Source organism: Pyrus communis, chromosome 16, assembly GCF_041283825.1.
Source record: "Pyrus communis isolate YQ-2024b chromosome 16, ASM4128382v1, whole genome shotgun sequence".
NCBI lineage: Eukaryota > Viridiplantae > Streptophyta > Magnoliopsida > Rosales > Rosaceae > Pyrus > Pyrus communis.
In genome coordinates this window covers 9170040-9195908 of record NC_142580.1, presented here as the reverse complement: position 1 = coordinate 9195908, position 25869 = coordinate 9170040, and the positions used below count along the sequence as shown (strand labels likewise).

At 36.0% G+C, this 25869-nt stretch overlaps 5 protein-coding genes and 1 pseudogene across 8 annotated transcripts; 2 read left to right on the top strand and 4 right to left on the bottom strand.

Moving 5' to 3' along the window:
• Window positions 1-1170: 1170 nt before the first annotated feature.
• LOC137730496 (uncharacterized) lies at window positions 1171-2221 on the bottom strand. The gene has a single exon (XM_068469485.2). The coding sequence runs from the start codon at window positions 2145-2147 to the stop codon at window positions 1878-1880; it is 270 nt and encodes an 89-aa protein (XP_068325586.1). The 5' UTR covers window positions 2148-2221; the 3' UTR covers window positions 1171-1877.
• A 4846-nt stretch (window positions 2222-7067) lies between these two features.
• On the top strand, window positions 7068-9442 carry LOC137731469 (uncharacterized). Its single transcript, XM_068470583.2, has 2 exons — window positions 7068-7757; window positions 8697-9442. Exons 1-2 carry the CDS (start codon window positions 7383-7385, stop codon window positions 8931-8933), a joined length of 612 nt encoding a protein of 203 aa, XP_068326684.1. The 5' UTR covers window positions 7068-7382; the 3' UTR covers window positions 8934-9442.
• Window positions 9443-11371: 1929 nt separating this feature from the next.
• LOC137730725 (protein REDUCED WALL ACETYLATION 2) lies at window positions 11372-15743 on the top strand. Of its 2 annotated transcripts, none has more exons than XM_068469685.2 (16): window positions 11372-11727; window positions 11881-11972; window positions 12158-12295; window positions 12386-12442; window positions 12536-12608; window positions 12810-12968; window positions 13173-13322; window positions 13416-13671; window positions 13749-13864; window positions 14029-14115; window positions 14186-14274; window positions 14366-14428; window positions 14653-14709; window positions 14906-15002; window positions 15080-15238; window positions 15402-15743. In XM_068469685.2, the coding sequence occupies exons 1-16, from the start codon at window positions 11695-11697 to the stop codon at window positions 15405-15407; spliced, it is 1632 nt and encodes a 543-aa protein (XP_068325786.1). In that variant the 5' UTR covers window positions 11372-11694; the 3' UTR covers window positions 15408-15743. The 2 variants fall into 2 exon arrangements, with proteins under 2 accessions (XP_068325786.1, XP_068325785.1); XM_068469684.2 differs by having other exon boundaries at window positions 11391-11727; window positions 12155-12295.
• Window positions 15744-16219: 476 nt separating this feature from the next.
• LOC137730726 (uncharacterized) lies at window positions 16220-18318 on the bottom strand. Of its 2 annotated transcripts, none has more exons than XM_068469686.2 (3): window positions 18181-18318; window positions 17105-17235; window positions 16220-16736 (listed from the first exon to the last, which is right to left on the bottom strand). In XM_068469686.2, the coding sequence occupies exons 2-3, from the start codon at window positions 17200-17202 to the stop codon at window positions 16490-16492; spliced, it is 345 nt and encodes a 114-aa protein (XP_068325787.1). In that variant the 5' UTR covers window positions 17203-17235; window positions 18181-18318; the 3' UTR covers window positions 16220-16489. The 2 variants fall into 2 exon arrangements, with proteins under 2 accessions (XP_068325787.1, XP_088544368.1); XM_088688242.1 differs by having other exon boundaries at window positions 17105-17291; window positions 18181-18282.
• A 1263-nt stretch (window positions 18319-19581) lies between these two features.
• Window positions 19582-21507, bottom strand: LOC137732381 (desiccation-related protein PCC13-62-like; annotated as a pseudogene). The gene is made up of 3 exons (XR_015957952.1): window positions 20822-21507; window positions 20335-20558; window positions 19582-20088 (listed from the first exon to the last, which is right to left on the bottom strand). The product of XR_015957952.1 is annotated as a desiccation-related protein PCC13-62-like (transcript).
• A 669-nt stretch (window positions 21508-22176) lies between these two features.
• Window positions 22177-23997, bottom strand: LOC137732380 (desiccation-related protein PCC13-62). The gene is made up of 3 exons (XM_068471691.2): window positions 23603-23997; window positions 23184-23409; window positions 22177-22863 (listed from the first exon to the last, which is right to left on the bottom strand). The coding sequence occupies exons 1-3, from the start codon at window positions 23980-23982 to the stop codon at window positions 22486-22488; spliced, it is 984 nt and encodes a 327-aa protein (XP_068327792.1). The 5' UTR covers window positions 23983-23997; the 3' UTR covers window positions 22177-22485.
• Window positions 23998-25869: the final 1872 nt, after the last annotated feature.

Genomic DNA, 25869 nt, shown 5'->3' with positions numbered 1-25869 from the left:
GCCCCTCCCTGCAACCCAAAAAAAAAAAAAAAAATCCCAGTTCGTCTTCCCCTCGCACCCACCCCCCACGGAATCGGCCGAATGAACGGGATCTGGGTGTTTTTTCTTCTTCCTCCTCCTCCTCCTCCTTCTTTCCAGGTTGAAGGGGGTTGGATTTGTTTTTTGGGGCCGCGGGGGGGGGGGGGGCCGAATTGGGTTGGGGTTTTTTTTTTTTTTTTTTTTTTTTTTTTTTTTTTTTTGTTTGCTTCTTCTTCTTCTCCTCCTTCCGGGGAGGGGGGAGTTAGGGGTTGATGGGTTTTCAAAAATTTTTTTTTTGGTTGAAGATTAAGCAGGGAAGAAGATGCTTCTTCGGGGGGGGGGGGGGGTGTTGGGGGTTGATGAGTTTTCAATTTTTTTTTTTTTGTTTTTTTTTGTTGAAGATTAAGCAAGGAAGAAGATGAAGATGGGGAGAGAGAGAAAGGGGGAGGTGAGTGGAAGGGACGAAAAGTTTTGTTTTTTGTTTTTTAACTTTCTTTATTATTTTAATATTTAAAAAATATTAAACGATTTTTTTACTATTTTTTTAATATTTTATTAATTTGTTAATAGAAAATGGGGTCTGGATGAAGCTACGTCAGCATTTAACTGACAATTTAATGCCAAGTAATGGAAGGTATAACATTGACACAAATTCGTAAGATGAGATATGACATTGTTAATTTTAAAAGATGAAATATGAAAGTGTTGTGACATCAATAATTAAGGTAGTTCTTTATCATTTATCCTAAAACTTTTTATATTTTATCTCACTTGATCTCAAATTGATCTTCAATAATGCCAAAGTTCTTTATAGTCATGTAGCCCTATCAAAATTTCTCTCGAGGCACGACCATCTATAGCTAAGGCAATCAAAGGGGACCATCGTGCTACTGCTGCTAGTAGGCTGCTAAAGCATTAACAGGGAAAAGCACTCTTCCCCTGTTTTTTTAACTTTTTAACTTTTTTTGTGTTAAGTGAGATATTTGTCGCCATAAGTGAGATATTTGGTAGCAGCTTGGTACAGAGGTTTGCATTACAACTTTAAAGAAAACACAGCATCTTAGATCAATAGAAGGCAATGCAACATACAGAAATAGACATCAAAATTTCTATAATACCAAACATAATTAGCAAGAATATGAAACAGGTATATTACGTGAAGAAATTGAATTTCCACCATAAAACCAATTGGCAATAGGGAGTAACCCAACTTTTTATAAGTACAAGCAAGGCAGGGAAATAATTTACTTTCAACACGTCCCTTCATATGCGGCCAATTTTCAAGCCTATCATGTGGACAATACAAATCGGATGACGTGAAGCACATATGACCATTGGGCTTGACACATGGGACAACCTACTCTGATACAATGAAAAAAATTGAAGTTTCACCATAAAACCAACGCCTTATAAGCATGCAAGATGCAAAGCCCCTTCTTTCTCTGATGTGAGATTCACTTGCAACAGTACGTGATACGATACATATGAATATAATACAAGTACCAAACCTAACTTATCACATTCCTAACACATTATCTCACCCTCCCTAATCGCTTGAGCTAACCCTAACAAGTTTACAGGAAGTTTATAATAGCAATGAATTAAGAATTTACACCATAAAATTTGAAGGACAAAGAAATGTAAAATCAATTCCAAACAAATGCACTCCCAACATAAATCAAATTTCAGAATCAACTTATCTCAATCAAATGTCGCAAAATTGTATTGATTAATCAACTTAATTTCGCCAACGAACCCAACATCGCTCTGCAAATTCAACAAATTTTACTAACATATTCACAACCTAAATATCTGCATATATATAAATAAGAACTAATCAAGAAATTAACATGGATTAATCAAAGGGTACAACCGCAGAAGAGAAAGAAGAAGCAAAGCATACAAGCCAAGGCCAAAGACTCCACCACAGTTATCAACGTCCACAGCACATCATCGAGTATTGAGAAGCCGAACCCCCCGAAGCTCTGCAAGTTCAAACTCCACCCAGAAGTGAAGTACGACAGGTTGAATATTTCGGCCCACGACCGCCGGAATATTCCTAATGACGGCATAGAGAACTCGAAATCCAGACAGCTGAAAGCTGCCGAGTACCACCTTGCTGCGCACATGATGGACTAACAGATGATCTCTCTCAAATACTTCTTTGTTCTGGCAGAGGGCTTTCTAGCATGTTCATAACAAAGTTGGAATATTAAGTAGGATATGTCTTGTATTATATGCTTAATTAGGTAATATTTATGATTGACACGTGTTCCAACTACGATTTATTTGGGTGGTGTTAAGAATTTGATGTGGGGACGACTGTCAGGTAACATATATATCCATTTTAACACAAGGAACTAATGAAAAAAAGTTGAAAATTTTGAGTTTTAACAATAAGGACAAACTAAAGGGTAAAGTGAATAGTACCATGATTGACTTTTTAGCAAAGTTCTAAAAAATGCTAGGTGCTAATCGGGCGGCGGGCTAGCGTCTAGGCAGATTTAGGTAAATTTCTTGTATATTTTGTAAATAAGTGCATATTGACACTTACAAAAAATTATACTTGTATGAAATCCATGAATAAGATAATAAAATAATGATAAAATGCAAAAAGAGTATTCAACAAGTCCAAAATTTAAAAACACATTAAGCATACATGCCATATAACCATAGTGAGGAGTATTGTAGTTAGACACATGTACAACAAGTTCACAATTTAAAACAACATAAAATGGAAAATAAGAGGAAAATAAGGAAATTTAGTAATATAAGATATTTATCTTTAGCATCCCGGAATTTAAGTTGATACACAACACACCTATTCTATAAAATTAACAAAATTTCAAGGTATAATTAGAACTTAGACTTTAAACAAATTTCACCAAAAAAAAAAAAAAAAACCACCCAACCGCCTAGTGCCACCTAGGCCGCCTAGGGCCGCCTAGAGCCACCTAGAGTCACCTCGATTTTTCCAGCCGTTTTGCACAAAATCGCCTAGGTTCCAAGGCGCCTAGGGCGTTTTTTAGAACACTGCTTCTTAGTGTAAAAATGTGGTTTTTCATTAAAATGAACAATACTGGAAACTTTTCGTTAAAGTTCTCTTTTAACATACAGTGACATAGATTCTACTCCTTTTATATTATGTCCGGGAATGTGGTTTCATTTGCATCTTATTCTAAGAATTAGAGTGGGAAAAGGTTCCTAGCCATCCATGAGAGATGATAGATGCTCTCACAATGCAACAGTGGTGGAGTCATAATTTTTGTATAGAAGGGGGCACAAATGTCTCAATTTGTAACGTTCTCTCGATCTTACAAAAATTACTTTGTCATGTTTGAGCAACCGATCAACATCTTTTATGTATAGTACAATTTCGTTTTCATTATCCTCTTCCTTAAACCTAACCCCAAGCCTTTATGACTTTCTTCTTCTCTCCCCCGCTGATTCTAGCCCAAAGTCATCTTCAAAATTCACAAGAAACGAATTGTCTGAATTCTATAGGAGCCACCAAATTTTTCTATGTGAAAAAAAAAAGGTCAGGATTGGCATGGGTTTAATTACAAAAGAGAGAATTGAATTTTTATCGTGAATAGTGAAATAAGTGTTGATGTTAGAATAATATTACCGTCTAATGATAATAATATATTTTAAACGATACTTCTCTTTACATGTAAGTGAAATATTTTAAATTTGTAACCCGTGAAAGAAGTGTTCCTACGAATGAGAAGAGAGACATTGAATCCAGACAATTGCTCTTGCAAGAGGGAAGGTCATCAGCTTCTTCGGTCGAAACGAAACGGTAGTTTCTTTGGACTGTTATGGATCATGACATTGAGATGATGACGGGAGCCATGACTGCTGACTCTTAGGTGGTGAGTACACATCTCTATTGCTATCTTAATTGTGATATTTATGTTTTTTTCTTTTTCTTTTTTTCCAAATAAACAGAATAATATACTATATAAAATACAGTTTGAGCAATGAGTTGCTATCCAATAGCCAACACGATATTCTCTGGATTCTCTTAGAGAGAATTTTGATGATCAATGAATTGTGTTCATTTATTGTATATTATACGGTTAGTTTTCGTTAAGTACTGTTTGTGTTAATTTTAAATAAAATAATTTAAAATGATTTTAGACTGCATAATATATGATAAAGAAACATGATTTACGGATCTCCGAGATCCTCACAAACAGACTCCAAAGAGGATCCGGATTCATCTTGTAGGTTATCTACTAGGTTATCTACTATAGTAGCTAAGGCTTTGAACACCATACCCTGTCATTCTCAATCTTTTATTTTATTTTATACTTAATAATTTTGAATTTTCTTTTTCTTGCAGAGGAATTTGAAATTCTGACCTAATCGGGTTTGAATGGCAGAAGACAATGCAAATTCCTTCACGAATATAACTTCTCCTAAATAAATCACTCTCATTAAGTTTTAGAATCTGCTGGCTAAAAATCTTTTGATATAACCAAAACCGCTTATAACGATGATATTTTTCAGAGAAGCATTACCAGAAATCTTCACTATTAATTACTGTCGTGTTAGTCTTCTTGTCGTCGTGTATGATGTTGCTATGAAGAAAGCAACAATTAAAATTTTGGCCATGTTCGACAAAAAAAAGCCAGATTTTGCCCACTAATTAGTTTTGCCATGATTTTGAAAGTTAGATAAGGACACCGACATGTGCCTCGTAGGGACTTTTTTGTTTAGTAAGCTGTAAACCAAAAGAAAGTTTACCAATAAACCAAAAGGAATTTTAATGAAAAACTTCCGGTACTGTTCACTTTAACGAAAAATCACATTTTTACATTAAAAAGTTAATCCTGGTATTATTCACTTTACCATTTGTTTTGTCCTTATCCTTAAAACTCAAAGTTTTTAAACATTTTTCATTAGTTTTCTTTAAACCAAAATGTCAATAGAGCATGAAGACCTTTGATTGAAATACTCAAAAAGTAAATAACAATTAAAAACCAAACCATAAACATATGATTTTTCATGAATAGCCAAATAAAGACGAAATGTCACCGATATATAACATTAGTAATTAGTTTTGCCATGATTTTGCAAGTTAGATAAGGACACCGACATGTGCCTCGTAGGGACTTTTTTGTTTAGTAAGCTGTAAACCAAAAGAAAGTTTACCAATAAACCAAAATGTTATTAGAGCATGAAGACCTTTGATTGAAATACTCGAAAAGTAACTAACAATTAAAAACTGTTTATGACTTTTCATGAACAGCCAAATAAAGACGAAATGTCACCGATATATAACATTAGTAATTTGTTTACCATTTCGTAAGAGAATTGTAATTCAGTTCAAAATATTTTAATGATAGAATGTTTAGAGAGAGGGGAGACTATTCTATTCTAAGATCAAGGCGCCTTATATGTTTTTATGAGGACTTACAAATGGGGACTTATCTCCTTTTTTGGTTTTTGTAAATCACCGACAAAAAGAGATTGCCGATAGCAATACTCAAGTATTTTAATGATAGCTATGATCCTTAACTTAACCAACCCTAGTTGGCATTGGTTCAAAATATCCACCACATCTAAAGATTTGTGCTTTCCTTCGTATTAATGCTTAAAATGCTATTTTCACCGTCTATTTATATTATTTTTTTAATAAAGATGACATTCATATACATTAATAGGCCGTACCTCTATTAAAAAAATAATACAAAAAAATAATAAGTGTACAACTCTATAAATATATATTTTTTTGTTGGTGCAGAAACTGCGCTTAGATTATTACAAGTGGCGCAATGCAACCAAATAAAAAAAATATTGCCAGCTTAATACCACTAAACTCATGTGTTTAGTGCGAACGTGTCAAGGTTATTTTTGACTAATGCTCGTGGGACATATTGCATGTTTTGATCCAAGAGGTAGATTCTCTGTCCTCTCATTTTCTGTGTCTTTCTGTTTTATGTAATCATAGTTAAGTCACGTCAATATTTTATATTAATTTTTTTATAAAGATAATAAGATAAAAATAAATAATAATATAAAATCTTAACGTAATTTAATCGTGACCATACAAATAAAAGAACACGAAAAATGAAAGGGCTGAGAATCTGCCTCCCCCTTGAAAACAAGTTGTTGTAAACAAAATTCTTACCTTAAACTGTCTACGGATCTTCGATGGGTGAAAGTACACAAGAGAAAACGCTCTAGTGCGCAACATACACTGCACGCCTTTTCTGGCATTTTTATTGGATTTTTACAAAGTATATCCACACTTTAAAAAAAAGTGATGTGATTATTTAAGTTTTTTTTAACAAACAATATTATTTACATTAAGAAATGAGAAAATGAATTAAATCTTACAATAGCTAGTAATAATATGGTTCAAATTCGCTTTTAACCAATAATATGGTTCAAATTCGCTTTTATCAAAAACCGAATATAAGATCTCTCACTTACAAATAATGAGGAATAACATTAGAATGTAGTACTAATAGACAATGTTTGTTTTAGTTTACTTATAAAAACCCAAAAAATATAAATAAAAAGGGAAATAATTATCCACACATTTTCATACGCACTTCTCCTGATATTGACTTTAAATTATTTATTTATTTAATCTCTTTTTTTTTTTTTTCAAGAAAACTAATGAAATAGGTTTTAAAATTTTGAGTTTTAACGAAAATGACAAAATAAAGGGTAAAGTGAATAGTACTAGGATTGACTTTTTGGTGTTAAAATGTAATTTTTCGTTAAAATAAACAGTATCGAAAACTTTTCGTTAAAATTTTATTTTATGTTATCAAAGTATTCAATCTCATATCTAAAAAAAAATACTTGAGCAAAAGTTAAAACAAACAAAGACAACGCGAGGAGGAGGTGGGGGCTCCACAGCATATGACCCACTGAAAACGATGGGCCAGAATTTTTGGTGTGTTCCCATCAATTGAGAACCTGGATTTAGAAAATAATCGAAGTAGACCAAGAGCCTAGCCCAACAACATGGGCCCAGAATCTGGAGAACCCGAAAAGAAACCCTAACCCTAGTGACCTCAGATTACGCCATCCCTTGCACGTGACAAAGCATCTGATTACAAAAGTGAATATGAAGCGCCGCAGCAGGTTACCCTATTAGCGCAGAAATACAAATTGGCTCACCAGGACCGTCCGATTTCCCCCCACGTCACCTATCCGCGTCAACCCGCGTTTCAGCGGCTCAGATCGCTGGTTGCAGAGCTACTGCTTGAGCGAACGAAGCAGCTCCTCTCTCGTCCTTCTCTCCCTCTATCTCACTCCCTCTTCCAAATCCAATCCCAATTCGTTTTCTCGAGAATACAAAGAGCATATTTTCTCTGGAAATTTGTGTGAGCTTTGAGAAGATGAAGGCTATGGAGGAAGTTGTGGAGGAAAACGAAGTTAAGCCCTTGACTGCCAAGCAATTGGAGCTGTACGAGTCGCAATCCGAGTCCGAGTCCGAGTCCGAGGACAGCGTAGGCGAGGAGGAGGAGGACGCCGACGAGGATGACGACGACGACGACGACGCGGATGAGGACGAAGACGACGACGATGAGGACGAAGAGGACGACGACGACGATGTTCACGAGGTCGTACAGTCGTCTGGTGGCCCTCCGGTTCACGCGGTGGACGACGAAGACGACGATGACGAGGACGAGGACGACGAAGGCGGTGACGACGATGACGATGGCGAGGGAGATGACGACGACGACGACGACGATGACGAGGCTGAGGAAGAGGTATAAACGCAAGCTTTACATTTTTCCAGTTTTTTTTTTTTTTTAATTATTTATTTTTGGTTTAGATTCAACAGATCTGGTATTTTTATATGTTTTTGTTGTGTTTATATGAAGAAATAATTTTTGATATTATTAATCTGATTTTTCTAGCGGCCTGGTCTTGAAATTCAAGTTGGATTTAAATTTTCTTTTGATTTTTTCCTATATATATATATATATATATATTTAATTTTAATTAGATTTCATATATTTTTCTGCGATCTGTTAGTCTGTGTTTTTGCAGTGGAGCATGGCTATGTAGTTTATTAATTTGTATTATATTTGAGATTTCTAAATATTTATTTCCTCCAGTGAGAAGATTTCTCTTTTAGCCAAATTTAGAGAAAAGTCCTCCATCAGATATTCTTGCAGCTTTTATTTCTCTGCCTCTGCTAGGCTTGTCATATAACTTTTTTAAAATTATTCTTAAAGCCTTTTATTAATTTTGTTCTGTTTTTTTATTTTTATTTTTTTTGGTACAGATTAATTTGGTTTCTTTGTTGCTTGTTGATTTGATCCTTTATTTTCAGTAGATCGAAGAGCTTTTCCTTTTTACCCTTGTGTAAATTCGGCTATTTTTATATGTTTTTGTTGTCGCTGTGGCTAGTGTTGCTTTTAAATCGAAAAGATTTTCGGCCTAAAGCCGTTTGAGATTACCGTTCTTCCTTCACAAATTATGTCTACTTTCGTAGTTACCCGTTGTCGGAATTTGACAGCGACAAGCCTAACAGATCTGTCTGTCTACCAGTTATGTTTATGCTGACTGTCGTAGTTGCTCGTTTATTGTAATTGTTTGAATGGCAGCTTCTGTTATCGGCTCATTTGTTCATTGTGTATGTTTCCATTTTGTTATGGTATGTGCTGGTTCAACTGCTGCTGACATCTTTTGAAAATCTGCAGGAAGAGCTAGGAACTGAGTACCTCGTCCGCCCAGTAGGTCGTGCTGAGGATGAGGAAGATGCGAGCGATTTTGAGCCCGAAGAGAATGGAGTTGATGAAGATGAAGAGCAGGGCGATGATGCTGGTGGGAAGGTGGAGGCTCCCCCAAAGAGAAAGAGATCGGACAAAGATGACTCAGATGACGACGACGACGATGGTGATGGAGGAGAGGACGATGAGAGACCCTCCAAACGATAGGGGTTAGAGGACGGACCATTAACAAAATGGGTCAGTCTCTTGCTCTCACTCACGCTTAAACTCATCGTCACGCTTGTAGAAAGAAGGATAGGATGAATTCGGAATTCTGTGGTGCCGTTTATGTTGGTGTAGTAGTATGATGGTGGAGTAAATTTCGTAGGTTTACAAGAAGCTTTTCATATTTGGTTAATGCTCAGTTGATGTGAGTCAGTCAATTTGAAAGGGGTTGGTTTTAGAGAAGTTAATGTAAGTTTAAGTTTAAGAAACTTGATTAAGCTTGATAGTCTTCTTAATATTCTCTTGTGTTTTTTTATCTGGTAGGGTTGGTTGCAGGTTTATTAGGTAGGACCCTTTTGAACTCTTGAACTTTTGGTTGGTTGAGACTTGGAACTTGAAAGGTTGGTAGATCTCAATGTCTAATCCGATGATGGTTGATTCTATTTCTATATGTAATGGTGGACCGTCATTTTTAGCTTGTGAATGAATAAACTATCATCAATTTATATGAATTTTTGCACAAATGACCCTGTAAATTGTATTGATGATTGATGAGATTGAGAGTTGAAACGGGGAGGTATAGGTTTGGAAGTGTTTTTAAAATTGGTTTTTATGAAAATATTTTCGGCACGAATTTTTTGTAAAAATTCAAGTGAATTTGTTTTTTTAAAATTTCAAAATGCTTCTTGCAGTAAGCATCAAGAAGCACATAATTAATATTTTTTGCATGAAGCACTTGAAGTGCTTTTAGAATTCAAGATATTTTTTAATAATTAGTTTCTCATAATGATTACCATGAATTTCATAGTCGAGTAGATTTGCTGGTTATGATTTGTGCAGCTCCTATAATTATTCGTTGAGTAAAGAGTTTTTGTTATTTAAACTATGATTAAACATAGCGTGGGCTTATAAATAAAAACACAATTAGTATATTTTGAAAGGAAATATTTGCAAATTAAAGAATAATAGCTGATAACATATGAATAATTTGAAGTTAAATATGAATAATGGTCGTTGATTTTATTTAATTACTTTAATTTTATGCCTATGAATAAATAAAAATACGTGAAAAGTTAAAAAAAAAAATTGAAAATCATTTTTATTAAGATTTCGTCGCACAGTACGAAAATTATCCAAACTCTGATTAAAGCAAACTCTTCAAAATCCGCCGACAAAAATTAGGAGACCAAATAAAATAGGAAAAGCTAAAAATAAAAATAAATAAAAACAAATAGGAAAAGAAAATTGATAAAAATATCCAAGACGGCAGTGGCAATGGCATTGCTTAGTAGTTACTTCTCTCGGATGGAAACGAATCTTGACGATGGTCGGTCCTTGGATCCTCTAATCAAATTTGTATTAAAATATGGAGTTTTAACACTATTATTTTAATTCATATTGCTTCTCTAAATTATAAAAGTATAGAAATAGGATAAGACTATAAAAATAAAAATATGATAAAAAAATGAAAAGACAAAGTTTGATAGGTGGGTAGAGCCCAAAATTGGAAACATTTAATTATAAGAAAAACTAATAAAAATGGTTTGAAAACTTTGAGTTTTAATGATAAAGATAAAATAAAAGGTAAAGTGAATAGTACCAGGTTTGACTTTTTAGTGTAAAAATATGATTTTTCGTTAAAGTGAATAATACCGTGAACTTTTCGTTAAAACTCCCATTATTATAAGCGTTATGGTTCCATTTACTTGAATCAAGAGTCATCCTCAAACTAAATAGATAATAGAATTTTGTGGATATTACCCAAATTGCAAGATTGGATGGTACAAATTTGGCGTTGCATCTCTCTCTCTCTCTCTATTCAAAATTGAATACATAAATAAGACAACCAACACAAAAAGGGAAATTTACGGTGAGTTTGAAAAATGTGATATGATTTGAACTTGGAATGAAAATTGAAAATCTAGTTTTTAATCTCATTCGTCTGAAAATCACCCTTAGCTCGTTCTGTGCAATGTGAAACCAAATTTAATTGTCTTTGTAGTTTGCATTAATGATAGAAATTCAATATGAGTCGTCAGGCCTCCCTTTAGGCAAGTTTGTTCAATGTGAGGTCGATCTGGTAGTACCCTAATGGAAAACTGGAGGTGAGCGGATCGATCGAGTTTGTTAAATCTGCTCCTAGACGGTGTTTTGTGATATGATTTGCTACCACGATATCTTTCTATAATGTTCCTATAAAAATATAATTTTTTTTCACGTCATAATTGTTTTAAGAATTTTCATCTCTCACATGATATCGCAATAATGAACATGGACGCTCCCATCTCTTTCTGTATGAAGTTGTATTTGGTCTAATCCGATCTATTTACACGTTTAGGCAGAATTCATGAAAAATCAGAAATGTTACCCGCAAATCCACATCCACACCGTCAGATCCAAATCCAACGCCCCATAAAAAACGAAGGGCACAAATTTAATTAATGAAACGATTTAATAGTTAGAAGAAATGGTGCTATCACAAAAGAATTGTAAGCATGTATGGTTGTCAGTTGTCACTCATTAACTCGCACCGTCTCTCTCTCTCTCTCTCTCACACTGCGTCTCTGTTCCTCAGTCGTTTTTCACCTTCTTCTTCTCTCTCTCTCTCTCTCTCTCTCTCTAAATTGAATACTCTGCATCGCAGCGTATATTACAACGCAGACATTGCATTTGCTTCCTCAGATTTCAGCGGCTGATCGAATCCGATCTGTGAAATGCTTGCTCATTGATCTCTCATCTCCGTCCGATACGCGGCCTTCCAAAGATGATGATCTTTAGCCCTGTAACTGCCGGCCAGGTACTCAATTTCTCAGCTTCTACTGTTTTCTTCCAGATCTTGCTCGAATTCAAGCCCATGCTTCTTGAATTTGTGTAATTTTGTCACTGATTCTGGTATAAAGTGGTGATTTTTGTTGAAAGATAGTGATGATTCTGTTCCGTGTGGTTGCAGGTTTCGTTCTTGCTCGGAGTTATTCCGATAATCTCAGCTTGGATTTATGCCGAGTATTTGGAGTACAAGAAGAATTCACTTTCTTCCAAATTGTGAGTTGAACAATTGTTGCGCTTTAGCTCAATTAATTTCTATGCATTTAAGCATAGCACTACCGAAAGCTCAAACTTTGTATGTATATGTATGTGTAAATTTTTGTAGTTTTTTGCGTATGTGAGTGATCGAAATGAGATCGTTCGGATTTGTGCTGAGTGAGATTGGTTTTTAACATTAGTAGGTGCTCCGAGGTGAATTTAGTTGAAGTGGAAAAGGAGGCGGTTAAAGAGGATGACAGAGCTGTTTTGTTGGAGGGAGGAGGTCTTCAATCTGCCTCCCCGAAAGCTCGAACTCCATCTGGATATCCGCCAATTTTCAGGTTTCTAAATGACACTCATTGGACTCCGAGTTGTTAGTAAATGATTGCTAAGCCATGTGCTAACGCCTAACGGTCATTATATGTGTTTAGGTTCATGTTGATGGAGTCGTCTTTCTTGCTTGATAATCGGCTGACACTTAAGGCAATGTAAGTGAATTTTTTCATGGCTTGAATAAAAGGTATATCCTTTTTTAATGTATCAGAATGATGACCTTGCCTCTCTTTGTGTCTCTCTTACAGATCTGAATTCAGTGTTCTGTTAGCATACTTCTACTTATGCGACCGCACGGATTTCTTCAATGCATCAACAAAGGTGACATTGATAACTTAGTTATATTATGTTAAACATGTCCCTCTTCATTATCGGCAATGTTTGGTTTCGAACAAAGCAGTGTCTCTCAACAAAATATTTGATAAAAAGAAAGTACTGCCAAAATTCATCTCTATTTCAACTTTTTTTTAAATATCTTTCTGTGATGAGCCTTATGTTGTTGAATGTCATCTGTTTGTGCAGAGTTACAATCGGGATCTTTTCATATTTCTATACTTCCTTCTCATCATAGTTTCAGCAATGACTTCTTTCACGATACATAATGAGAAGTCTCCATTAACCGGGAAAGCCATACTGTATTTGAATAGGCATCAAACTGAGGAGTGGAAAGGGTGGATGCAGGTTGGTAATTTTGTAATCTTTTATGATGTATGCTTGTTTATGTGCACTTTTTGGTACCGATGTCCAATATAAAAAGCCATTAGGTCTTTATGTATGATTACCAAACCATGCTTTTGTCATGGCGATTAATAATACAAGTCATCTGGCTTTCCATGTCGGTCTTATCATCATTAAGGTCTAACTCTTCTTTGCTCTATGTCACAGGTGTTATTTTTGTTGTACCACTATTTTGCTGCAACAGAAATTTATAATGCAATCCGAGTATTTATTGCTGCATATGTCTGGATGACTGGATTTGGAAACTTTTCTTATTATTATGTTCGCAAAGATTTCAGCCTAGCAAGATTTGCACAGGTATTGGGGGTTTCCTAGATCTCTAAGATTGTGTGGGTGAGTTTGCCATGTTTAGCATTTATATAACTCATCTCATTCCTTTTTGTTGTGTAGATGATGTGGCGGCTTAATTTCTTGGTACTGTTTTGCTGCATTATCCTTAACAACAGTTACGTGCTGTACTACATCTGTCCGATGCACACTCTATTCACTCTTATGGTTTATGGGGCACTTGGTATTATGAACAAGTACAATGAAATTGGGTCAGTGATAGGTGTGAAAATCGCCGCTTGCTTCTTGGTTGTTATCTTGGTGTGGGAAATACCTGGAGTGTTTGAATTTCTTTGGTGGCCATTTACATTCCTCCTTGGTAAGTAACTGGTACAGCTTTATTTACCATGTCAAACGTTGCAGACCACTGACCAAAATTGCTAAACAAATTTGCAGGCTACACAGATCCTGCGAAACCAGGTTTACCCCTCTTACATGAATGGCATTTTCGGTCGGGCCTTGATCGATACATATGGATAATTGGAATGATATATGCTTACTATCATCCAACTGTAAGTCTTGATTAAAATCCCGTCCATTTCGCCCATTTTCCAGTCCAATTTTGTCATTGGTGTAATTTTTCGTACTTGACTGGTGGACTCAATATGAAAGCATCTGTTTAGGTTTTGTCATTCTTTGGAGTCAGTAGCTAACCAATTGGCATTTATCTTTATAGGTTGAAAGATGGATGGAGAAACTGGAGGAAGCAGAATGGAAGCGTAAAACATCGATCAAATCAGCTGTTTCTTTGATGGCCTTAACGGTATTATAATGTCGTATTCAGGAAAATCCCTGCTTCTTAAATATTGATCACTGACAGTCTGAATTTCCAGGTGGGGTACCTATGGTTTGAGTATATATACAAGATGGACAAACTTACTTACAATAAATATCATCCTTTTACCTCATGGATTCCTATAACGTATGGTATCTCTCCTTGAATACTTTTAACAAATTGAATTGTATGTAAGTTATTCTATATACTAATATAGCATCTTGTTCTTGTTGATCAGGGTCTACATATGTTTGCGAAATGTCACACAGCAATTCCGCAGCTACTCTTTGACTCTTTTCGCGTGAGTGGCTGTCTTGTGATATCTCTGTTTTTAATCTATTTTATCTCAACCTTTTAGAGTATTATTTGTTTTGGACAGCATTAGGTTTAACTCTAAAACATTATGGTAGCTTTAGTTTTTAGTTTTAGTTAGAAAATGCGCCTTTATCTTTAATTTCGAAAGGTTCTTTTATATTTAAAATTTCTTTTCTTTTTGTCCTTGGGACATTGTCTTTGGTTTACCAGATGGCTTGGAAAGATCACACTGGAGACCTACATCTTGCAATTCCACGTCTGGTTAAGGTAAGCGTTTGATTGTTCCTGCAGCACGTTTAAGGTTTCACTAATAAGACTGGCTTTGCAAGTACCCCCCCTTTCCCTTTGTCAGCAAATATTTAGTCAGTGAGAATCGGTGGCGCATTGTATACATATTTCCGATTATGTACATACCTATGTTGGCAGATACCTTTCTTACTCTGGTTTCTGTGTGACTTTGCAGATCAAGTACCCCTGATGCTCAGCCTAAGTTGTTGCTTTCTATCATCCCGGATTACCCAATGTTGAACTTCATGCTCACTTCTGCCATATACGTTGCTGTAAGTAAATGACGTTATTTGCTGTAATCAGAAGAAGATACTCTATTTCTCATGGTTTAAACTTTGCTATAATGCAGATCTCTTACAGGCTTTTCGACCTGACAAATACATTGAAAATAGCATTTGTACCTAGTAAAGATAACAAGCGCCTTGTCTCCAACATAGTTACAGCTACCGCAGTTTCATGTGGGTTATACTTCATCTCCTTCGTCTTCCTAAAAATCCCCCAAATACTGGTAAGTTTTATGCCTCCGAATTGGTTAGTTAATTCAGTCCGAGCCCATTTCACATTGTTCAAAATGGTAGTACGGGTGTTTCCCTGCTTCATTTGTTTACTTCAAAAGTTCTCACATGGTTCCCATCTCACACTGCGATTTTATTACTCTTAAAACTCCACAGGCTTGAGCAATCAAATATGTGAAAGATATGGAACAACACAAGGCCAGTTGCTTCTCAAGGTTTCTGTGTCACGGGAAAATACCGTTCGACCGCAAGAGTTATTGCATCTGTAACCCGGTGGGGATATCAATTCATCGGCTGCTAATCAGAGCACTGGGTTGTTAATCAAAATGCAGATCATTGTATCAGCTCTGTTTTTCATTGTTTTGTCTACGTTGTAATAGTATTAGATTTCGGGACCTAAATTGTATAGGGAAGGGTGAGTAATTGAATTGATTTGGCCTCCAACCAGGAGGATACCTTTGCCATTCTTAATACTACCAAATGTCGACGTTTTTACTAGTTTGCTACTGTAAAAATACTTGGAGCCATGGCTGTTACTTTCTTTGTAGATATGAACTATGAATGCAATTTACCCCCCTTCCCGTTAATTTATAGAGTGCAAGTTGCGGCAAACATTTGAAGCATTCGGAGTTGAACAGAGCATTCGTTTTTGCACTCGAGCACCTATGTTCGATCTCTCCCATACAATATTGTATGATACATACTAAATATTTGAGTTTTAAAAATTTTAAACACCTGCAAACTAACTAGGGCCTGTTTGAAATTGCTTATGTAGGAAGCACTTTTACCAACGTAAGAAGCATTTTTATTAGCAAAAAGCGCTTTTCGTTCTTCCAATACAATATCAAACAAGCCACTAGTCCTAAAGAATTCATCAACCGTGAAAAGTTAACCGCTGTACTCTCAAGGCTCAAAGGCGGCCTCAAAATAGCCTTTGTCCAACATTCAAATTGGTTAATAGAAAACTAAATCCAAATATAAAAACAGCCTTCATAAACATGAGCTAAAACAAAAAGTTCTCCAGAAATCACCAACAAGCCTACGCCTTTTAGCTATAAGTAGTAATCATCGGAAAAAAAGCCTACAACGACATTCGTTTGGTACAAATAACTAAAGACCATTTTCAAATGGGCAGTGAAAGACGACATTGCAGGAAGCAGCATGGGGTTCAGACCCTTCTTGAAATAGAAAACAGTTAGCAGCAACACAGGGTACCTTTCATCCGAGGCGTAGCTGATAATCCCTCAGAATATGTGTACAATGTCATATGCAAATGTCCAGAACAACACGAATGATAAAAGCCCGCCCAGAAAGCCATCTAGTATAATCTGGGTCCAGCTATCAAAATATGAATCAACTGCAAACCCTGTCTTGGCAATGAGTCCGACCGAGGTGACGGTCATGATAAGAAAATACCAAATAAATCCGGTAAGGCCAGTGAATCCCAAAATTCCAGCAATGATCCCACCGATGATAGACATAAATGTTCGGCTGCACGAAGGAAAAATGCAGACATTTAAGTATTAACCCAGAAAGTTATAAGAATGTATTTTCTAGCATGAAAACGTTTTGTAGATAACAAATCATTTGGTTTGACATCTTCCCGCATGCTATATGATTCATCCACAAGGTCATTATGTCACACAGTTACACTAGCCAGACGTGATACAGAAACCGACATGATTAATAATTTAATACATGGAACTGTGATCCCTCCCAACATTTAGCAAGATAATTTATCATCGATTACTGGAGGATTGACATAGAAAGCAACATTTTAAGGCTTAACAAGTCCACATAACAACACATGGGAGACATAAAATAGGTTTCACGATGGGCCATGAGTTTGTCAAACAAACCTGTAATATATAACTTTCATGTTGCTTTGCAAATTTTCAGCGTTGAGGGTTGGCACATCAAATGCGGCCTCGCTAGATTTCTTCTCAGATGCACCCATACCTTCTTCTTTCTGTGAGCTGAGAATTAATTCCTGAAGAACAAGAAAAAACGAACCAACCTTCCCTCAGTTCTGTATAAACCATCAGCCTAATGTCATTGGGATAAGTAATTAATGCAAGTTCAACAGAGCAGCTAGTCCATAAAAATGCAAACCATAGCGTAATAGGGAAAAAGAACACAAACTTAAACAGGTAAAACTGTGGAGGAAGCAAATATACACAAAACTTTCAGAACACACGGTACGGAACTCCCAGGCATTCGCTACACTCACAAACATACCGCAAATCTGAAATTTCCACCAGAGGGGAAATCTATAGAGTACAAGTTCTAGAATCACATAGAAGACTCATTGCTGCTTCGCAAAATTACGATGAACTAAACTATCGAGAATTCAATGCAAAAACAGCACATAACCAGCTAAAACAAGTCCCGTAAATTGCCAATCTTCGCACCTGAAATCCAAATCAGACGCTTGATATCGCTCACTCAGCAGAAACTGAACTGGGTTTTTTCGGTGCCCGAAGATTTCTACGTTTCGTGAGATTAGATGGGCTGGGCTATGTCTTCGGTCTGGACTAAGGTTTTCATAGTATAGGCACAGTGTGCTTACAGATTAGTAAACGAGCCATTAGTGTCCCGAAGATTTCTAGGTCTAGGGTTTTTCATAGTATAGGCACAGTAAAGTAACCAGATTACAAACAAGTCAACCACTAACATCGCACACCATGAAAATTACACATCAACAGAAACAGAATCACATAAACTCCAAACAATTACCCTGAACTTCTACGAATTCAAAACCCACCCCCCTGTTCTGGAACTAAAATTTACAAAAATTAAAACCTTGCCCCCAAAACTCCAGATTCAGTGTAATTATCGAAAATCTAGTGGAACAAGATCTGTAATTTGTGAACTATCATCCAATTTGCTGAAATACAACACAAAGGAATTGAAGAAATTGCAGAGATGAACTTACAGTGAGGAGCGATCGGAGGGCTCTGCTCTTCCAGTTTGCAGAACGAATGAGAGCTTTGTTTTTGCCTAATTGGGTTTATGGGTCTTTGAAGGAAACCGAGTCCGAGTCGGAGTGTCCGACCCGTCAATCCTCTTTTGATTAATTTTCCAATCTCGCCCCGAACGTTTATAAATTTCATAATTTGCTCACCTACTGAACATGAAATCCCATTTCTGTCCTCCCCTTCTTCACTTGGGCTGTATTTTGGAGCCATCTTCTCTGCAACCCAACCATAAAAAGCCTTCAAATTCTTCAACGTTAATTGGATATCGAGCGTCCCAGAACACAAAAAATTGATCTTTTAGCTGTCATTTGATTAGGGTTTTGAAGTTTGCTTCAGATTACACCCATTAACAACCACTTATGAAACTTTTTTTCAGATTACACTCATTATCTCAAGTTTTGGGTCGAACTAATCCATTGACGCATATAGTTCATGGAAGAAAATCGAGTTATCCGGGCCCTGGCTTCCGCTTCGTCAGTAAATGTTTTCGTAGGTGCATCTGAGACTTGGAACAACATGTTGAACCGTGTGGTTGGCGTCCTAATGTTGTAGCGTATACCTGCATGGTGGACGTTATTTGTAGGAATTTTACGTTTCATCAAGCTCATAGTCTTGTAGAAGATATGTCTGCTGAAGGTTGGAGTAGGTTATACCAGTATTGTGTGGGGGGTTTGTAATTGGGTACGTTTAGATGAGGCCTTGGTTTATCTTGATAAGATGATAAGTGAAGGGATCTGCCCCAAAATCAGTACATGGTATGTTTTTGCACCGAGATAGCTTACAGACATGCTTACACATTAAAGTCCGGTTACCTGTGAATATCTAATTAAGTTAGTTCATACATTCGTTCCAAGCTTCCAGAAGTCGAACATACTGTTAATGCAGTTGTAAACCTTGGAGGCCATGGAAAATTGATGTACAGATGGCTCTGGCAGCAGCAATATTCGGTCTGCACTGGAACTCTTGCATTGCCTGAAGTCCGATAGTGGCAGATTAAGAGCAAAAGCCAAAGCAACATGTTGCCCAGGATGCTGCAACAGGTTACTGATCTTTACCTCTTTTTCTTATGGCATATTTGCTTTGCGATCTTGTTGTAGCACTGTGCAAGTATTTTTATGTAAGTAATATACGTAGTTTCATTCTTTTTTTTGGTCGAAAATGTAATCTGTGTGATTTGCTCACTTATTTCCTTATCATGTTCATGAGTTGTGAACAGAAAATTTTGGATGAACAGATGCAAGTAGTGCAACATATTGTAAGAGTATTTTCTTACTGCATTTGGCCTTTTCGGTCTATTTTTCCAAGTTCCCATGTAATCTGATATTATGTGAACAAATCGAACGATTATACAAACAAAATGAAGCGTGAAACGTCATTGGATCAAATTATTTAAGAACATGATCTCTTCTGTCTAGCAAAGAAAAAGAAAAAAGATCCTTAACAGGGTAAAGTAAATGGCAACCAAACTGGTCCCATTTGTTCAGGTTCTATTCCTTTGTCAAATAATATTTAGCAATCCGGCCGTCAGCTCCTTTAGGGTAGATACCGCCAGTGACACGTTCATCACCGCTACCATATACGATCCTCAGTATCTCCTCTGGAGTCCTGTCATATGCAACCGAGTACTTGTCTCCAGCGAGAATGTTGCCGCTGATTTTTCCCTCAGCACCTCTGTATTCGTGAACCACAAGGCCTTCATCGTTCAAACCTGTGCGTCCTAGCTTATTCCTTAGATCTGAAATGCGATTTGTGAACTCAGCCACTGTAATACCATACGGTTTCACTATCAGGTTCGCGTGCTCATATAGCAATGCTCGAATCACTGCATCTTGGCCTGATTCCACGCCCAAAAGACCTGCAACTAGCTGAACATGACCAACATGCACATTCAGGTTCACAATATTATTATGCAATAAAGATTAAATTTGGTTATGCTTTTGAGGTAATGTTCTCTCACCGGACTTATTTTTTTGGACAAATTCTAAGACTATACATCTGGATGATGAATCATGTTGATTTTGTCGTAATGTGCGGTTGTGATTGACAGTCTGAAAACACGAAAATTATACGACATAGTACTTTTAATTCTCGGTATTGTGTTTGAAGCTTACCCTTTTGGAAGTAGCACCTTGGAGCTTAGGGCTTGCACCAACATAGCCAGTGAGACCAACATAAGGAATGAGATAGGAAGCAAGGAGATAGTTGATTGAATTGGCATAAGGGTCAAATGGTGGATTTAAGGGACTCCCAAATGCAGAATCAAACACGAGCAAATGATTCTGCACTTAAATTCAACAATGGCCTTGGGAAACCCTTCACAGTTTTCTTAATAGCACTGCACAAAAAAAAAAGAAAAAAAAAAAAAAAAAAAAAAAAAAAAACCATATAATTTTGTTAGAGAAACGCTCTAACTATGTAGCATTTGTAAAACATGAATGATTTCCGCATATTTATTTTTCGACTATGCACTCCCTATTTATTGTCTTTGATTATTTTTTATTTTATCCAATCTAAATGGCAGAACAGTCCATGGAGAAATGAAAAAGTTACAAGAAGATCATAAATTAGAAAGAAAAAAAAAGTGAATAGAAGATTAACCTCAAGTGTCCAACTTCTTGCCATCCAAATTGCATGATGACATCCCTAGTGAAGCGGTCCAAATGTGCCCTTTTAGCACCAACAGGAGTTGGACCTCATAGGGTTAAGCTCGGATCAACTGTATCCAAGCCATGCCTGAAAGCACCATATAAAAAGAACTCAGCTTCCAGATACTCTAAATTCAAAGGAAACTCCAAAAGATTGACGTCCGATTGCGTGACAGAGGAGGAGCCATCGTCGTGGTGGTGGTCCAAAATTGATTCGGATGAGCAAGACAGGGGGGAGGAGGATGAGGAAGGCGGCAATGGCGGTAGCTGTGGTGGCATAAGCAAATGTAGCCATGTTTGTTACAGTTTTGAGTGTGTCTCAGTGGGATGGACATGGTCATTTATATAGCATTCTGATGAGCTCATAAGTTTAATGCACATTTAAAAAAAAATAAGAAAGAAAAATCTCATGAGATTGAGAACATCTGTCTTTGCATGCATGCTGGGTGTATGTGGCTGATGATCGGGGATTATTCTTTAAGAAAGCAACGATTTCATGTTAAATTTTTTTCTACAATTTACTTTTTCAATTAGGTAATATTTTTAATTATCGAAATCGTTTGGATAGAATATTAGCAAGTATTAATATTTGGATTTTTACGAATATGAAGTCAAATAGATAAAATAGAAGTTTCTTTTCAAGTAATGTTTATTACGCTTAATTGTGTCTCAATAATCGGATTAGAATGGACAACTCATTATATTCAATTTTTCATTTGGAGGAAATTGAGAGGTGGATAAGACGTTAAGAAAACTTATCATTCTAGTTCTATCCTTTGAGGAGAATTGGTATTGTAAAGTTGTTTTAAGAGTATCATCTTCTACCTTTAAGTTGTACACAATGTTTCATTTCTCACTTCGACATATCTTAAATAGTTAGGCAACAAACAAATCCTTTCACACATATACGTTAATCACGTTAGTTGAAACTTACTGATGCAGGTGTGTCCTACAAATATGATATGACTAAACTTCAAATCTCCCGGTACTATTCACTTTAACGAAAAACCATATTTTTACATTAAAAAATTAGTCATGGTACTATTCACTTTACTTTTTATTTTATTATTATTGTTAAAACTCAAAGTTTTCAAGCATTTTTCATTAGTTTTTTTTTTTTTTTTTTAGGGTTCAAAAATGTAATCCGTGTGATTTGCTCACTTATGTGTCATGTTCATGAATTCTAAATATAAAATTTTGGCAACAGATGCAAACTGCAACGTATTATAAGAGTTTTCTTATTGCATTTTCCCTGCTCTGTTAATATAATATTATGTGAACAAACTCGAAGGATTTATGCGAACAAAATGAAGCGTGAAACAATTCCTTACATCAAATTAATTAAGAACATGATTTATTCTGTCTAGAAAAGGAAAAAAAAAAAAAGAAAAAAAACATTCTGAAGAAGGTAAACTAGATGGCAACCAAACTAGTCCTATTTGTTCATGTCCTATTCCTTGAGAAATTTTTAATTGTGACGGGAACACAGGTAGTATACTATGTGTTTTTATGTAAGTGGTGAGAAATTTTATTTTTTAAATTATTAACTTTTTAACATACATATCTCACCATTTATATAATAACACGTGGTGTGCCGGTCACATTAAAAAATCTCTCCTATTCCTTTTTCAAATAAGATTTAGCAATCCGGCCGTTAGCTCCTTTAGGGTAGAAACCGCCAGGTACACGTTCATTACCGCTACCATATACGATCCTTAGTATCTCCTCTGGAGTCCTGCCATATGCAAGTGAGTACTCGTCTCCAGCGAGAATGTTGCCGCTGACTTTTCCCTCAGCACCCAATTGTTTGGGAACCACAAGGCCTTCATCTTTCAAACCTGCGTGTCCTAGCTTATTCCTTAGTTCCGAAATGCGATTTGTGAACTCAGCCACTGTAATGCCATATGGTTCCACTTTCAACTCTGCGCGCTCGTATAGCAATGCTCGAATCACTGCATCTTGGCCTGATTCCACACCCAAAAGACCTGCAACTAGCTGAACATGATCCACATAATCAATGATGTTAGAGCTGTTAAATTCACAGACCCTAATTGACGGATTTTTAGTTTAGTTGAAATTATGGTGAAAGTTCATGGACCATTTCTAAATTTTACTCTTCAAAACAGTTGTGTTTGAAGTATAGACCAATATAAACATAAACTGTTTGATTTTAGTTATAGGTTAATGTTTTCTTGTCAGACTAATTTACTAAACAAATACAGTAGAGCCATGTTTATTCTTGTCATAAAATGCGATCAAGATTCACAGTCTACAAAACATAAAAAGAATCTAATAGAATACTTTAAAATACTTACCCTTTTGGAAGTAGCACCTTGGAGCTTAGGGCTTGCACCAACATAGCCAGTGAGACCAACATAAGGAATGATATAGGATGCAAGGAGATAGTTGATTGAATTGGCATAAGGGTCAAATGGTGGATTTAAGGGACTCCCAAATGCAGAATCAAACACATTAGCAAATGATGCTGCACTTATATTCAACAATGGCCTTGGGAAACCCTTCACAGTTTTCTCAATAGCTCTGCACAAAAATTAGAAGAAAAAATAAATAATTTTGTAAGCTTTCTAACTATGTACCGTTTGTAAATCAGACATGAATTCCACAAATGTATTTGCTGATAGAATTCATTCAATCTAAATACTAGAAACAGTCTGTACGGAAATGAAAAAGTTAGACGAAAATCATAAATTAGAAAGGTAAAAAAAGATTGAACCTCAAGTGTCCAACTTCTTGCCATCCAAATTGCTCGATGACATCCCTAGTGAAGTGGTCCAAATGTGCCTTTTTGGCACCAATGGGAGAGGGACCTCCTTGGGCTAAGCTCGGATAAACTTTATCCAAGCCATACCCCAAAGAGCCATACAAAAAGAACTCAGCTTCCAAATACTCTAAATTCAAAGGAAACTCCAAAAGATCGACGTCCGATTTCTGGACGGAGGAGTTGCCCCCGTGGTACCAAATCGATTCGGAAGAGCAAGACAGCGGGAGGAGGATGAGGAAGACAATGGCGCTGGTGGTGGCATAAGCAAATGTGGCCATGGTTACAGACTTGCAGTTTTGAGAGTATGTCTGAGTAGTGGTGGACTTGTCCATATATATAGCACGGCTGATGAGCTCACGAGTTCAATGCACATTATCTTTGAAAAAAAATATATATATATCCGTCATGGGTTTAGTGACACGTGGCAGAAGGATACTCGGTCAAAGTTTGAATAGCCAGCTGATGAGTCTTTTGATCTCAATCCCTTACAATTATTTATTATTTTTTCAGGAATTTAATTTGGATTATTGAGGCAGTTACTTAGGATCCTGAATAACGTTTGTCCTTGATGCATGGTTCGTGTAGGTAGTCGACGATCGGGGATGATTCATGATTTATAATTGTCAACAAACCACACGTTTTCAACGAATTGTCAACAAACCACACGTTTGCACGTTGAAAGTTTTAGGTAGGGGGCCGATGAATTCAATGAAAAATAAAGACAGATGCTTAACAACAATCCAATCCAAGGGGATCGCCGATGAATCGTGCCGTACGGGAATTGATTTAGATTGTGGTGGCGCGTGAAAGAACTGGCGTGAAAAAGAAAGACCAGAGCTAATAGGAAATCCAAACAAAAATATATCCCAAAATTCCAAAAACTTATTTTATCTGCCATGAATATATGAGTTTCCTTCCTGATTTAAATACAACTAGCCTTCATACATGCGCTTAGGCGCGTGCAAAAAATATTTTTTGAATCACGGCATGCTACGCACGATTACATATTTTTTGAATCACATTATTATTAGTCTACTGTGAGGCTAAGCTCATCCCTCTCAACCTTAGTGTAAATAATATTGTTTGTTAAAAATAAAAAACAATTATTTGACAACTAATTGAATCACATTATTATGTGCGTGTGAAAGACATTTTTGATAACCGGCACTACACATCTCATAAGATGTTTTGAACGTGTTTAAAAATAGAAAAATAATATTTAATAAACAACTGAGTGAATCTAATTATTGCTAGCCCATTGTGGGGTACTAAAAAAAATAACTATAAAAAACACTATTTATATGACGTAAATACCCTTGCATTATTTGACGCTTTATTTTGGGTTACTTTTAAAATTTTTTGTTTGGGGGGTATTTCTGTACAAAACATTTTGGTGAAGCCTGTAACCCCAAATGGGGCTACGCGCTTTGTATAGTAGTATAGAAGTATATCCTAGGGGTGGTTCGGGGATCCCAAACTGAAAATTTTCTAGATGGGAATTTGAAGACCAATCTCAAACCAAAATTTTGGTATTCCCAATTTTTAAGATTTTCGAAATGTTTTCAGTATTTTGGAATGGATCAGGATTGGATTTTAGGTTTTGGGCTTTTGAATTTTTGGGTTGAAATTTGAAAATTTTGAGCTATGGACTGAAATTTGGGCTTTTCGCCTAAAATTTTATTCTCTAATTTCATATCAATTGAAATTGAAATTTTTTTTATCTCATATCAATTTGAAATTTCATACCAATTTATTCATACCAAGTCAAATTGATGTTCCAAAGTTTTAAATTACTTAATTTCATACTTCTATTTCTAATATAGTCTATTATCAAACTACTTAAATTCACCAAAGCAATGGAGGGTTTCCTCCCTCCTTGTTCACGTTTGCAGATAGTTTAACATTGTACAATTAATCACGTCGTTGGAATTCAAGGTAATCTCCATAGATGTACTTTGACTTTGGCTGCCAATCCCAAGAGACAAATAGGCTTCTAGAGTTTCTGCTGTTTGAGGAAATTCCCAGTTTTAATCTTTATTTATTTATGTATTATATTAGTTATAATTCATGTCATCGCTCATGTCATTTAATGAATGATGATGTGGATTGTAATTTCAAAAGTGCAAAAGAAATGTCAAAATATTAACCCCCTGATCCTATCTCATAGATAAAATAGAAGCTTCTTTTTCAAGTAATGCTATTTAGGCTTTGTGTGGATT